Raw genomic sequence first — 16,148 nt, forward strand, 5'->3', positions numbered from 1 at the left:
TCTCTCTCTCTCCCCTTTCTCCCCCTCCTTTTATATCTTCTTCCTTCTCACTCTCCTTCCCTTCACATATTCTTTGAAAGAACAAGTCTCCGTTTGTCTTATACTCGCTCCTCAACACCTTGTCACTTGGTTTTCACTTACAGAATTCCTCCAGCATAATTTCTCTGTGGTGATGAGTAGATATCTCCCCGTAACTCCAATAGATGTTTTCAGTGCTTATTTTACTTACTCTGTGGCACTGGACAGGTTTGACCAGTCCCTCCTTTTAGCTTTCTCTCTTTCTTGGATTCAGAGACAGAGAATGCGGTTGATTCTCACAGGACAGCTTTGATTTCTCTTTCGTAGGCTCTTGGTCTCTGATTTATCTTACTATGTCCTTTGTTAATGTTGGGGATGTTCTAAGGATTCAGCCTTGCCTTGTCTCTTTTCTCACTCCTGACTCCCTTTGGAGCTTATTCATAGCAAGGGCTTCAACTCTTATCCAGGAACCAACTACTTAAAAGGCAAATCTGCATCTCTCTGAAGTTCTAGGCGCTATTGTCCACAACCTACTGCTTGTTTGACCTTCTTGACACAATTCTACCCCCATATCACACATGCCACATTATAATCAACATAGATATGACTGAATTTATTATTTTCTCTACCAAACTTGTCTCTCTCTCTGTATTCCCCTACACAGGTTGCAGTATACATCTTTTCTCTAAGGCGGGAAACCTAGGAGTTGTCCTCCCGTACCTTCCATATCCAACCAGGTCAATTTGATCTTGTAAATGTATCTGGATTCCACTTCCTCGGCTTCATCTCTAATGTCACTGTCTTAATAAAGTCATCTCAGACCTTCATCCTGTTATTCTTGAGTAATTAAAATGATATCCTCCCTGATTTCCTTGCCTCTTGCCAATTTCTCTTCCAATCCATACTTCCACTGAGATTTTTAGAAATCTCTTTTCTGGAGAGATTTTTAGAAAATGCAGATGGATTCTGAAATTCCTTGTACCTTATTAGCTTTCAGCACTTACTGCATAAAGCCCAAACTCCATGGAACGGCATAGATGGTCCTTGTTGATTCTGGCGTGTGCCTACATTTTGGCCATATCTCCCACTTCTTGTTTATAACTCTGCTCCAGTCTTATTAAATCACTAAGCTTTCCCTCAATAGGCCATGCCTTTTCCAACTACCTTCATCTCTCTGGCAATGTCTCTTTCATTAACTATTAGGTGTTTCAGATTTGTTTAGTTTGCATGAACACACTCCTTTGGACAGCAAGCTCTTTTCCCTTTCTTTAACCTGGTAAACTACTCTAATTCTTTCTTCAAGGATTGACTCAATTCTTACCTCTTCCAGGAAGCCCTCCCTGAATTCCTCATGATACCTTGTACATCATTCTTTAAAAGGCACCGTGTTGTAATCATGTGTACTTGCTTTTCTCCCTGAACTGAAAGTGAGTGAATTAAGGATATTTATCCCACATCTTATTCACCTTTGCATCTCTGATGTTAAGCACAAGTCCTGGACCATTAAAATATTTATCAAATTGAAAGTATGAACTTAAAAATACCTCAGATTCCTTCTCTGCCCCTTTTGTGGTGCCTGAGGTGCTGTCAAGAAAATAGCTTTTATAAGCTATGAACAAGTTAGGATGGTAAGCATTTTAAGCTTGATTCTAACTGGAATAATGATTCTCAAAGTGAGAATGAAACGTGTAGATATTTCAAAATACCGGCGTCCAAAATGATGGGCTTTTCAAGGATAATGGTTTGCTTAAATGTATTTGTCACAATGTCTTCTACCCGCTAACTTCATATGTTTAATGTTGGTCACCAATAATTAAAACTATGACAAAATAAGTCTTTCTCATTCTTGATTTTTAAGTTTTTTTTTTGGATAGTGTATAGGAACTATGGCAAAAACACTATAAAAATAGAAATAGCCTAGAGAAAAATCATGCTAAATGTGCTAAATATTATTTGTATTCAATAAATGTGACATATAATAAAGTGAACATGTTATTCATGCACAGATGGAAGATTTTATTCAGTATCTACTTATTGTTTTTTTCCTGAATGACTGCATGTTAAATGTATGTTAAAAAGTTTTAAAATGGAGGTACCATTGTTGTTGTAGAACATTTCCAAGAAGCAACACACTCAAAAAGTAAGCAGCAAGGGACTGAGCTTGCAAAGCAGATGTTCTACATTTGCTAAATTTCCAATAATGAATTTTGCCTTTTGAGTTGACAAAAAAAAAAAAACAAAAAAAAAAAACAAAAAAAAAAACCCAACCACATTGTTCCTCTCTATGGGTAGCTTTTTGCAAATTATGCAAATGAACAAACCATTTCTAACTTTAGGGATGCTCTAATGTCATAAGCGAAAAGTACGCAATTGATTTCTCCATTCTCTGGTCCACTAGGGCTATTCTTTCCATTATACTTAACTGAATTTGAAAGGGTTCTTCTTCTTGGAAATGTTGGAATATAGATTTAACAGATGGTATTCCCATAGTTTCTATTAGTAAGCATCCTAACAACAATTTATAATCCACTTTTCTTCACAAGAATTCCTCTTTGAATTTTATGCTGTGTTGCTTTCTAATATTGAGAATTCCATGGCCCACAAAGAGGTCTTTCTTCTGATGAGATAAAGGTACTTCAAACAATGAAGTTTTTATGTAAAATCTATGAAATAGCTGATCTTTTAAAAAATTTTCCTGGTAAAGAGAATCAAAGGAAAATAGAAAATTGATGACATCAGGTATTTGCCTCCTCATATTTGTCCATTTATCATTATACCACCATATATTTTATAATATTCTTTACCAAGCCAAATCGCCAAATTTAGTTTTGATGTTTCTAACCATATTGTATGAATATGACATAGACTTCCAAGTTTAATGTCAAGGGGCATATAATTTGAATGGGTTTTCAAAAATGACAATGAATGATACCAAGTTATACATATTCTCTCGTGAGTTATTTCTGGCTTATGAAAAATAGCATTACACATGAATCAATAGCCAGGATTGCAATCAGTGTAGATGGACTCTAAATAGAAGTCACTAAATAGACTACAGGACAGTTTAATTCCACAGTCTTAACACCATCAGCTAGATGCTTTACTGAGAAACTCAGTCCAAACTAAATTAGTGTAATCTTTGGAACATGATTCACTCAGTTATGTAATGAAATGAAAGCTACTTAAGTTTTGTTGACGACCATTATACATAGTAGAGTCATTTCAATTAAGTGAAAATGGCAATAGAATCATAGACACATTAGAAAAAACTTTAGCAATGATTTAACCAAAATCTTTATGAATCTTCTGTCATCATTCTTTTAGGAGGTGCCCAACCCCTACACTTGTTTACAAACATAATCTCATTCTTTCCAGTGCCAGAGAGGTTTTCTTGTTATGAAGTTATTTCTTACCCTGAACAAAAAGTTGCTTCTGTATAACTTTCATCTTAGTGCAAGACTCTTTAAACAAAGAATTAACCTTAACCAACCAAAAAATGAGGGTCTTGGTAGGTCCTGGTTTTAATAGGAATATTCTGTCAAAAATATTTTCTAATTTTTTTCTTTCAGTTATTATACATTTAGTGCAATAGGATAGGGTAGATTGAAAGGGTCCAGAACCTAATATTTGTCTTTCTTAGCTGGGAGATAAACTCAGCTGTAAACAAGAGGGTGCGGGGTATATAGTAACTGAGGAGGCAGGTCATAGAATCTGAGGAAAATGAACAAAGATGTAAAAAGATCCAAGCAGGAAGTCAGAAATAGGAGCGTCCATGATGTTTTCGGTATCTTAGCCACATACTTTATCTAAAGAAGTCTACATTCAGGCCAGCACCACAGACTGATTGTAGTATTTATGACTATAGGAGCAAACAGTATGTTCCAATCTTAAAAACTCAGACTATTGTTACAAATTTAGATTTCCTGAAGGCATGATTTGTTGTCCTTTGAAATGATTAGGAACCCCCTAACATTCCCCTAGAATATGGGCTGTATCCATTAGTTCTCCTTAACCTCACCCTCTCATAGAAATCAGGCAACTGACAAGCTATAAATCAGATAGGGCAAATTTGTAAAAATTCCAGTAGTAAAGGGGGTTTTCTCATAACTCTAGTGACCTGTGTTCCCTATCAAAGATGCTGTTGCCTTAAAGATTTTCCATTTGTTGAAAAGTGTTTTATTAAGCAAGTAACTGAACAAAGCATTAAAATGACTAGCACTTTGTTTTGAAAAGAAAGGTTAGCATGGTGGGGGCGCACGAAAGGACGGGGAGTAAAGACACCTGAGTCCTTGTCCTGCCTCTGTCTCTAACCTTGGCGTCACCTTGATCACACAGGATTTTAGAAGCCATGACTATGGAGGGAACCTAATGAGGCATCAGACTTAACACTTTGGCCAACTTAACTTTCTTCCAAACTGTGCATTTTCTTTAACTAAGAAGGTAGGACTTACAGCATTATGGAAATAGCATTTTAGAAGCTGTACAAATAATTTCTCCCGTAAGGAGCAATAATGAAGGTAATCATACCTGTGAGGGAATCAGACACTTTCTTGCCTTCATAATTGTGTGTGTGTGTGTGTGTGTGTGTGTGTGTGTGTGTTCATGATCAGGCTTTAAAAGATTCCTAGAGAATGCAAACAATAATATTTAACAGGAAATTCATGCAGGTATTAAGTTACCCACTTATCTGAAATGAACGCTAAGGTTAGAAAGGAGAAAAGAGACAGGAGCTTATGCTGCTTATACACTTTTAGATTAAGATGGATCTTTGTCTTCTATTGACTACACTGACTTTTTGGAAACACACACAATATCTTACCACCAGACAAGAAATGAAGCTAAAAGAAGCTAGCGGATGGGAGTGATTGGTAGCTCTCACTTATCACAGGAGTAATGGTTGGTGGAAACTTGGGAAGGATGGCGGGCATAGGTACACATGCCAAATTAGCATTCTCTATGATTGTTGGCAATTTCTGGGCACTGTGGGCTGCAACACTGCTCCTATGCAAAGATTGACTTGGTAAATGAAAATCTATCTTACCTCACAACTTTAAGCTAAAAGGCAAGTAATGGAAATAGGAAAATGTAAAAACTTAATTTTGTATTAGTTAGCAAATATTGACCCCTACTATGTGCAATGGCACTCTGCCAAAGCGTGATTCACTTCTGAATCCATATGAATTTAGAAGTGAAGCCATTCTTAAAATTCTTCCAAAATATAAAGATGCTTCTCAGTTAATATTGTCCTGAAAAACATCCACTACATAAACGGTTTTAGAAAATAAAATTGAGATTCACAGTCACTTGGGAAAGTAAACTGGTTGTCAACTATCAACTATCACATCACAACGTCTGTATTTTAATACTGTTGGTTGCAAGACTTACCTTTAAATAGATAATCATGAAAAAATTAAACATTACATCTCATTTTCTTTTGAATGTAATGATTGAATGAAAAGGACATAACTGATGTGAAAGTGAAAAAGCTAAATGTATGAATTTATTTTAATTAAATTAATATCAACCAGTTCAAAAACCATAAACTATGAATTTTAGTGTGAATTTTTGAATAATAAATTTAAAACATTTTAAAGGTGGAAATAAAATCAGGAAATAAAGCTGGAGCCCATTAGAAAAAATCTTACCTGAAGTTACTTTTTGTTCTCTTCTCTTCTCCACTTTCCCTGAAATGAGAAGTGGCAGATAAGTTACAGCATGGACTCATGAGAATATGATGACAATAAGATGAAAGCCCAGTTTACAGCAATTTCTAAACACAACCACTACTTCAGCCATGTCCAATGTGCTCCTGGAGATGACTGGGCTCAGCTGACAGGCATGAGAACTGCTTGCAAACCAATTTATGAAAGTAAAAAATAAATAACTATGCATTAAATGTGCTGTTGGATTTTAAAAATCTTGTCAGTAAGGATCATTTACTCAACAATAAACCTACAAAGGGCAAATCCCCACAGAAAGCACTATGGGGAGAACAGCTAAATAAGACTATGCCTTCTTACAACCCACTTGAAAAAACAGAAAGGACAGACAATATAACATGAAGTGAGATGTGCCTCAAACGATGTAGAATTTTAAAGATATGAGATGATGAAGCAGTTATTTTAAGAAAGGAGGGGGTGCTCATGAAGTTATGGAGAAAGTGGTATTTGATTTGGACCTTGAGATACAAATGGCATTTGAGAAATTTGAAATAGAGAAATGACTGACTCTTGGCAAAGAAAACAGTATGGGCTAAATGGACAGGGTATTTGCGCAAGAAGACCTTGCACACTTACAGCAGTGCATAGGAGGAGGACTATCCTAGAGGTTAGGCACAAGGTAATGAATGTGGGGACTGAGTCATGGCAGTGGGAATGGAGGGGAGGGAAGTAGTGGATGCAAGAGACAGTGGGGAGGCCGAAATAATAGGGCCCAGCGATTTATAAAATGTGAGTTGCCAGGAAGGAGGAGAAGTCAAGATGAATGGTTAGCTAGGTGACTTTGGGCACAGAGATGTAAGTCGGGGAAATGGTATTATAGAATGCGATGGGGCTAGGAATAACAAGTTCAGTGTTAGACTGACTGACTTTGAAGTACTATGGGGACAAAGAGCTTGTAAGAGGTCAGAAAGTTTATCCTAATATATACGCCTCTGACATTGGAGCATCCAGGCTTATAAAACAAATACTACTAGGTCTAAGAAAAGAGATACAGCCACACAGTAATGGTGGGGGGACTCCAACAGGCACTGACAGCATCAGACAAATTATCGAGGCAGAAAACTAACAAAGCAACTGTGGACTTAAATGAACTTTTGACCAAATGGACCTAACAGACATCTACTGAATATTCCATCCAGCAACCACAGAATACACATTCTTCTCATCTGTGCACAGAACATTCTCTAAGATTGACCACGTACTCAGTCACAAAGCAAGTCTCAATAAATTCAAAAAATCTGAGTTGAAATTACAGATGCAAGAAGTGTTCATCGTAAGAAGATGGCTGAAGCTGAAGGAGTGAATGGGGCATAAAGGCAGACAGCACAGAGGAGTGGGCGGAGGACAATAACTAAGATAACATGACGGCTGCTTTTGTTTTGTGATGTGGGCCCATGGGAAGTCGGAAGCAGCTGAGATCCAGAGAGCTCAACAAAGTGCAGGCTCCTGTACCACAAATCAAGTTTTAGAAGTAGGGGGGTTTTCAATAGCATGTTGCTACTGCTTGCAGAGTTCACATGATTATTGCTAGACTGTGAGAGTAGTTTTAGCAGAGAGTGGGCAGAGAACACAAGAGAAACTGCCAGGGTCTGGGAAGTAAGTGTGTGATGAGGAAGTGGAGCTGAGGACATGGCTTCTTGTTTATCAAATTTGTCAGTCTCCAAATGAGTCGAATAAGTGAAATGGAGCAATAGCTTGAACAGAAGCCAACTCAAGGTTTTTGCTAAGCTATGGAAAACGTAAGCATGCTTGTAGACTTAGGTAAGAAACTGTGCACCTGGGCGATGAGCACCACGGTGGAGGTGAGGGCCGTGGTTTGGGATAAGTGAGGGCCATCCTTCCAGCTGCCACTTTTTTGTCATCTATCAACATTATTTAGCTGGAGCTAGTTACTGAGAAGTTAGGCCACACGTTGAAGCTACGTGTAAACTGTATCCAAGCTTTTCTAACGGCCCTTCAAGTCTTTTAAAATCCTCAAATATAAGGTGGAAAATGTACAATCTTCCCTCGTGTTGCTGCGAAAAGTGTACAATTCATTTAACTGGCACCTTGATTAATGGCATGTTATATTTATTTCGGTGATTTCCAGAGGACTTGTTTGATGCAATTTATTTCAATGATTCCAACAGATAAATAACATGAATAATCCATTTAAAGGCCTCATTCATTACCAAGTGTGACAGGGCACCTCCTCATTTAAGTTTTCCACTGGGCAAGCCACTGCTTACTGATTATTCACTTATGAATACTAGAGGCCTCAGACATTTTCATAAATTTTTAAAAATGGTATTCAAGGCTTGAATTGTAAATTAAGTAAAGAAAAACATCTTTTTGAAGTGTCTTTAACCTATATTAGAATGAGTTACCAAGTCTGAAAGTTGGAAGTGTATGTATTTGAGATAAATAATATGGTGTAGTGATCAAGGTGTCCCCAGTGATTCCCATCTTCTCTTCTTTTGATATTCATGTCCCGTGTAATCCCACTGATTTAGACTGACTGTGTAATCAAGCATTTTGCGGGAATAACAGAGTGTGATTTTGAGGTTGATCCTTAAGAAAATTGTGGCTTCCAGTTTGGGTGTGGTGACTCACGCTTGTAATCTCTGTGCTTTGGGAGGCTGAGGCAGGAGGATCACTTGAGACCAGCAGTTTGAGACCAGCCAGTGCAACATAATGAGACCACCATCTCTAAAATGTTTTTAAAAGATTAGCCAGGCCTGGTGGCACACATCTGTCACCTCCCTAATTTGTTGGGAGGCTGAGGCAGGAGGATCATTTGAGCCAAGGAGTTTGAGGTTACCGGGAACTATGACGGCACCACAGCACTCTACCTGAACAACAAAGCAGGACCCCATCTCGAAAAACAAAGACAAAAAACTATGGCTTCAATCTTCCTTTCTTTTGGATCACTCCCTCTGGGTGAAGCCAGATAATATGTTGTGAGGACACTCAAGCAGCCCTATGGAGAGGTCCATGTGGCATGGAACGGAGGCCTCCTGTCAACAGCCAATGAGGAACAAAGGCCTGCCAGCAGCCCCCATCAACTTGCCAGGCATATGAGCAATCCATTTACCAGCCCTAGTCAAGCCTTCAGCTGACAGCAGCTCTGGCCAACATCTTGACTCTAATTTTGAGAAAGCCAACACCAGAACCATCCAGTTGGCTATTCCAGAGTCCCCCACAGAAACCATGTGAGCTGATAAGTTTATTTTTGGCTGCTAAATGCTGAGATAAGCTTTATGTGTATGTTACGAAAGTCTGTCATAATTCATCATTTAATATACTATACCTACAGTAATGCCAATTGCAGGCATATCAATCAGTCTCCCTGATTTTCTCATTTGTAAAGTGGGGATCAGGGCCTGCTTCTCTGGAATGCTGTGAGGATTAAACAATTCCATATGGTAAAGCTAGCAAGAAATGGACAAAATTAACATGAAATACTGGCATCTCATGTTTCAGAAGGGAGGCTGAAAGGTGCAATTTTTGTTACGAATACCTCAAATTTTTTTTTATGAAGACCTCAAACAATTCTCAGCCCCTATGTTATATGAAAGGGCTTTGTAAACTGTGGAGTGCTATATAAATGCTACTTATTAGTTTTATCATGAATTAGTCCTGTTACAGGAATCTACTTAGATTTCTTAGTTATATATATGTATGTGTGTATATATAGGTGTGCATACACACACACACACACACGTACACACTAAACGTCAAATTAGAAAAATAAAAATTACATAGTAGGACAGTATTATATTGATCAATGGACACAGAGATTGAATTGTTCAGATGGAGATGACCCTCTAGGCTTCCTTCTTTAGTATCTTTATCTCAGTCTGAATGGGTGATCTTATCTCTCATTTTCTCAATGCTCACTTTCCCCAAAAGAGACAATTGTGACACTACATCTCTAGTTCCAAAATCTACTTAGGTTTTAAAGCCTCCTGGAGATCTCTACCTATGTCCTCCACTGCACTTCAACACATGTCCCTAACTTAAATAATTATAGTCCCAATTTCTCTAATGACCAGTGATGATGAGCTTAATGTGGCACATATACATCATGGAATACTATGCAGCCATAAAAAAGAATGAGTTCATGTCCTTTGCAGGGATATGGATGAAACTAGAAACCATCATCCTCAGCAAACTAACACAGGAACAGAAAATCATACACCACATGTTCTCACTCACAAGTGGGAGTTGAACAATGAGAACACACAGACACAGGAAGGGGAACGTCACAAACTGGGCCCTGTTGGGGGTTGGGCGAAAGGGAAGGGAGAGCATTACGATATATACATAATGCATGCGGGGCTTAAAACCTAGATGATGGGTTGACAGGTGCAGCAAACCATCATGGCACAGGTATACCTATGTAACAAACCTGCACGTTCAGCACATGTATCCCAGAACTTAAAGTAAGAAGAATAAGAAGGAGGAGGAGGAGGAGAGGAGGAAGAGGAGAGGAGGAGGAGAGGAGGAGGAGAGGAGGAGGAGAGGAGGAGGAGAGGAGGAGGAGGAGGAGGAGAGGAGGAGGATGAGGAGGAGGATGAGGAGGAGGATGAGGAGAGGATGAGGTGGAGGATGAGGAGGAGGTGGAGGATGAGGGTGGAGGATGAGGGGAGGAGGAGGGTGGAGTGAGGAGGAGAGGAGGTGGAGGATGAGGAGGAGGATGAGGTGGAGGATGAGGTGGAGGATGAGGAGGAGGATGAGGTGGAGGATGAGGAGGAGGATGAGGTGGAGGATGAGGGAGGAGGATGAGTGGAGGATGAGGTGGAGGATGAGGAGGAGGATGAGGTGGAGGAGGAGGAGGATGAGGTGGGGTGGAGGAGGGAGGAGGATGAGGTGGAGGATGAGGTGGAGGATGAGGTGGAGGATGAGGAGGAGGATGAGGTGGAGGATGAGGTGGAGGATGAGGAGGAGGATGAGGTGGAGGATGAGGAGGAGGATGAGGTGGAGGATGAGGAGGAGGATGAGGTGGAGGATGAGGAGGAGGATGAGGTGGAGGATGAGGAGGAGGATGGAGGTGGAGGATGAGGAGGAGGATGAGGTGGAGGATGAGGAGGAGGATGAGGTGGAGGATGAGGTGGGGGAGGATGAGGAGGAGGAAGAGGAGGAGGATGAGGAGGAAGAGGATGAGGAGGAGGTGAGGGGAGGAAGAGGATGGATGGAGAGGAGGAAGAGGAGGAGGAGAGGAGGAGGAGGAGGATGAGGAGGAAGAGGATGAGGAGGAGGATGAGGAGGAAGAGGATGAGGAGGAGGAAGAGGAGGAGGATGAGGAGGAGGAGGAGGATGAGGAGGAAGAGGATGAGGAGGAGGAAGAGGATGAGGAGGAAGAGGAGGAGGAAGAGGATGAGGAGGAGGAAGAGGAGGAGGAAGAGGAGGAGGAAGAGGAGGAGGAAGAGGAAGAGGAGGAGGAAGAGGAGGAGGATGAGGAGGAGGAAGAGGAGGAGGATGAGGAGGAGGAAGAGGAGGAGGATGAGGGGAGGAGGAAGAGGAGGAGGAAGAGAGAGGAGGAGGAGGAGGAGATGAGGAGGAGGAGGAGGAGGAGATGAGGGAGGGATGAGGAGGAGGATGAGGAGGAGGATGAGGATGAGGCGGAGGATGAGGAGGAGGAGGAGGAGGAGGAGGAGGAGGAGGAGGGATGAGGAGGAGGAGGGATGAGGAGGAGGAGAGGAGGAGGATGAGGAGGAGGAGGAAGAGGAGGAGGAGGAAGAGGAAGAGGAGGGGAGAGGAGGAGGAATAGGGAGAGGAGGAAGAGGAGGAGGAGGAATAGGAGGAGGAGGAAGAGGAGGAGGAGGAAGAGGAGGAGGAGGAGAGGAGGAGGCGGAGGAGGCGGAGGAGAGGAGAGAGGCGGAGGAGGAGGAGGAGGAGAGGAGGAGGAAGAGGAGGGAGGAGGAGGAAGAGGAGGAGGAAGAGGAGGAGGAGGAAGAGGAGGAGGAGAGGAGGAGGAGGAGAGGAGGAAGGAGAGGAGGAAGAGGAAGAGGAGGAGGAGGAAGAGGAGGAGGAGGACGAGGAGGAGAAAAGAGGAGGAGGAGGGAGGGAGGAGAAGAGGAGGAGGAGGAGCGGAGGAAGAGGAGGAGGAGGAAGAGGAGGAGGAGGAGGAAGAGGAGGAGGAAGAGGAGGAGGAGGAAGAGGAGGAGGAGGAAGAGGAGGAGGAAGAGGAGGAGGAGGAAGAGGAGGAGGAGAGGAGGAGGAGGAAGAGGAGGAGGAGGAGAGGAGGAGGAAGAGGAGGAGGAAGAGGAGGAGGAAGAGGAGGAGGAGGAAGAGGAGGAGAAAGAGGAGGAGGAGGAGGAGGAAGAGGAGGAGAAAGAGGAGGAGGAGGAGGAGGAAGAGGAGGAGGAGGAAGAGGAGGAGGAGGAAGAGGAAGAGGAGGAGGAGGAGGAGGAAGAAGAAGAAGATTCCATTAAAACAACAGTAATTATAGTCCCCTACAAAACTGCTCATCCTTGGTGTCTGCTCAGGCAACCAAACATAAAACCTAAGAACCACAGGCTTCTTTCTTTTGCTCCTTCTTCCCATCTAATCTGTCCGCCAGTCCGATACATTCCTCTCTATCAGGTCTTTGAGACATATCTTCTTTGTCACTGCCATCACCCTAGTTCATGAACTTTCTATCTGTTCCTGGGGTTATCTATTTTCTATGGGCTCCTAACTGGTTTGTTGGTTTTTTCTGTCCTTGTAATCCAATCACTTCTAAATATCAAACTCTACATTTCTTAATATAAAATTTATGACCTTGGACAATTTGGCCATAACTTTCCTTCTGCTGCCACTCCTCAAGCATCACACAGAGGAGTTACCCATTATACCAGGAATTACATCCCCACCCCAGTTCCCCATTCATGCTGTTTCTGCTTCTTAGAATGTCCTGTCACATGGCTTCTGCCTATCAAAACCCTATTCAACTTTTAGAGCCCAGCTCAGCTGCCAGTCCTCTGTGAAGTCTTTTCTTTTGGGCCAACTCCCCAAACTCTCCATGTCCTGAAGAATGAAGCACCCTTCTTCTGTGCTCCTGTAGCCTTTCATTTATGCCTTTGCCATAGAACTAATTCTTATTTTGGTTCACAATTAGTTGTGTGTTTGTTTGCCTAACTGGATGGTGGCTTCCTTCAGGACAAGTAGAGAGTCCCACATCGTTCTCTCTCCTGATGTCTAGCACCGTGCCTTAAACACAAATACTCCAACTCACTCTAAAATGCTGGAGAACGTGAAGTCAATTTTAGTGCTGCTAAAATGTAGTGAAAGTACAACCAAGAATAGAGCTTTTAGCAGGTATGTATATTACAACTGACAACCAAGAAAACTATTACATTAGAAAAGAGGGTGATAAAATAATAGAAAGGCTTTCAGAATAATGAACACACATTCTGTCCTAGTTGTGCTTTATTTTATCACAGATTCTAGTTTTAAAACAAAACATTAAAATATGGTTTGCATCTTATTTCTGTTTAAACCTGGATGCGGCGTCCACTTGTGATGAATAAAAATAGACCATAACCTCATAAAAATTGAATTTGCAAGATAAAACTTTTTTCTTATATGAGAAAATTTATTTAATTGAACACTAAAGTTCCGCATCTCATGACTATTTATCTATGTAAACTGAGTCTCAATATTTTTAAAAGCTATTTTAGACTTGAGGTTGTGGATATTGTTTCATGGAGAAACATTACATATATATCAATTTACAGTACATTTCAATACTTCAGTATTTAAGTAGTCTCTTAATCACAGTGATTGTTTTTGATCTTTTAAAACCACAGGCACATAAATGGCAATTTGATGCTGTCTCACCAATAATGAGTAGGGGCATCTGTATTATAACTCAGTATCTCACGTCACTTCTCAGGAAAAGGAAATTATGTGTGTGTGTGTGCCTGCACGCGCGTGTATGCATGCACATGTATGTTTATACACATTTATATGTACACTATATATATGTATGTCTATATATATACACACACGTACTATATTTTCATGCTCAACTATCGTCTCCTCTCTAAAATATGTTCTCTCTTCTACTTGCTTCCATCTTTTTATAATAAAGTCTGTCGTGGTATCTTATGAAACTTGCCTCACCGCACTACCAATTTCTCAGTAGCCAATTCTGAGTTTGCGTTCACTTTCAGGCATTTTATCTGCCCTGCTCTGAGAGGTATTATTAATCACATCCTGTTGCTAGGATACCTGAGAATGTTCATTTATGTCTGATGTTTCTTTGGCAAAACGCACCATGAAGAAGGCATAGAATCATGACAATGAAAATTACTGTGCACATGCTACTTATTAAAAAAGGGAGGAAGAGCATAACCACCAGATAATATAATGCTAACTGCCATGAACTTGCTTAATATCGTTTTTGCTTCACCTAGATTTCAATGGAAAAAAACTGGCAATAGTTTTGGATAATGAGAATCTGTAGTGCTTCTATACTTCTGAGTTAACTAGAAAAAGTGGAAGGTGGTAGGGTTTCAGTTCAGTTCATTTCAGAGAGGAAGGAGCTTGAAATGCTTCAAATGCTTCCTTTACAGACAGGGTGACTAGGTTATAGTGCTAGTTGATTTGCAAGCCCAGACCTAAAACCCAGATCACCACTATTGCCATGTTTAGCTATTTTAATGCAAAATTTTTGAAAAAAGTGGGATGTGGAATTGGATAATAATAGCAAAAAAAAAATGCCTTTATCAATATATTAAAATAATTTCAAAATTACTGCTGTGTTGGGTGCTAGTACACCAAAAAATCCTGCTCATTGGTTGTCATGAGATAATATGGATACATAAAATCCACCTAAATGCAAGATTTTCTTAGTCAATCTCTTCCTATGGGAAACAGCATAATATAACAAAAGGAACATGGATTTAGAGTTCGATGGACTAAATTCTCATCCTACCGAGGGATGCCTGTGAGCTATGTATGGAATGAAGTCTAGAGTATCTTCTCATTACATGTGCTTTGTGTTCTCACCTCTTCTCTCTTTCATATGTGTGTGCGTGTACACGAGATTTGTTTGGAATATATAATCAGTCCCTAGGTTTTAAAAGTTGCAGGAATAAATTATTTTTTAAAAATATTTCTGCAGACTTTTAACTAGTCAATTATTATTAAATTATTTGTTTGAATGAAACAATTTTTTAACTTCTAATTATCTAACCACAATGTTTCAGGAGTAAGATACTTGAAAGATCTTGAAATTTTCTTTTTATCAGGTGAGTATTCAGTACCTACTATGAGTTGGGCATTCTACTGACACTTAAATATTAGTCCATTTAATTTTCCAGGTAACTCTATGAAGTAGATGAAAATGACTTTCACTTTCTGATGGTGAAGGCAGGCTCAGAATCTTTTTTTTCACATGCACAAGGTTCCAGTTAATGAATGTCAGACCTGGAATATGAATCCAGATCTTTTTACCTTTTCTGTGCTTATTAGCTGTGGTGATTAAGGACAATTTTGTAGAGTGGTGGAGAACTTCAATTTGTAGCTCCTTTTAACTAGTCAATTATTGTTTATCAAATTACTTGTTTGAATGAAACAATTTTTTAACTTCTAATTAACCACAATGTTTCAGGAGTAAGATACTTGAAAGATCTTGAAATTTTCTTTTTATCATGTAAGTGTTTATTCAGTACCTACTATGAGTTGGGCATTCTATTGACACTTAAATGTATTAGTTCATTTAATTTTCCAGGTAACTCTATGAAGTAGATGAAAATGACTTTCACTTTCTGATGGTGAAGGCAGGCTCAGAATCTTTTTTTCCACATGCACAAGGTTCCAGTTAATGAATGTCAGACCTGGAATATGAATCCAGATCTTTTTACCTTTTCTGTGCTTATTAGCTGTGGTGATTAAGGACAGGTTTGTAGAGTGGTGGAGAACTTCAATTTGTAGCTCTGCCACTTGATCACTGTGGTACCTCATTTAATCTAAGGTGAATTGTGTTTATCTGGAAATGGGGGTAATGCAAGTACCTACTTCACAGGGTCACTGTGAAGATTAAATAAAATGATGTGTTTAATAATAATCTCTCCATGTTTTGAGTGCATAACACAACAATATTTGTAATGCTCTCACCTTGGTGCCTGTGACATAGCAAACAGTGCCTTGCTAGGTGCTCCTCTTTACAAATATTCTGTATCAGGTAGTCCTTAATAGCATATAATAATTCTTTATATCCTCAGGGTCAATGACTTCTATTATGAATAATATAAAGTTGAGACTTTGGGAGTTTTTTGGTATATGTACGTCACCTCCCTCTCTTCCCTTCTTTTTGTTTCCAAGGGAAAAGGGCTTCCCATTTTAGTGAATTCCCTTTCTCTCATCCTCATATCCTCTTTTCAAATACTAATTGGTTTGATGAAAACCAAATTTACATGTCAAAATTCTCCCCAGTTATGA

General features: G+C 40.1%; 1 protein-coding gene and 1 long non-coding RNA gene across 2 annotated transcripts in view; one reads left to right on the forward strand and one right to left on the reverse strand.

Moving 5' to 3' along the window:
* Positions 1-16,148, reverse strand: part of CHST9 (carbohydrate sulfotransferase 9) — a 272,442-nt gene that overhangs the window by 135,464 nt on the left and 120,830 nt on the right. Inside the window, exon 3 of the mRNA XM_010380742.2 lies at positions 5,664-5,702. Within this exon, the coding sequence (XP_010379044.1) occupies positions 5,664-5,702 (39 nt within the window). The remainder of the gene's footprint in view (positions 1-5,663; positions 5,703-16,148) is intronic.
* LOC104676056 overlaps positions 1-16,148 on the forward strand; it is a 268,747-nt gene that overhangs the window by 126,370 nt on the left and 126,229 nt on the right. The window lies entirely within an intron of this gene.

Source organism: Rhinopithecus roxellana, chromosome 21 (genome assembly GCF_007565055.1).
Source record: "Rhinopithecus roxellana isolate Shanxi Qingling chromosome 21, ASM756505v1, whole genome shotgun sequence".
Taxonomy (NCBI): Eukaryota; Metazoa; Chordata; class Mammalia; order Primates; family Cercopithecidae; genus Rhinopithecus; species Rhinopithecus roxellana.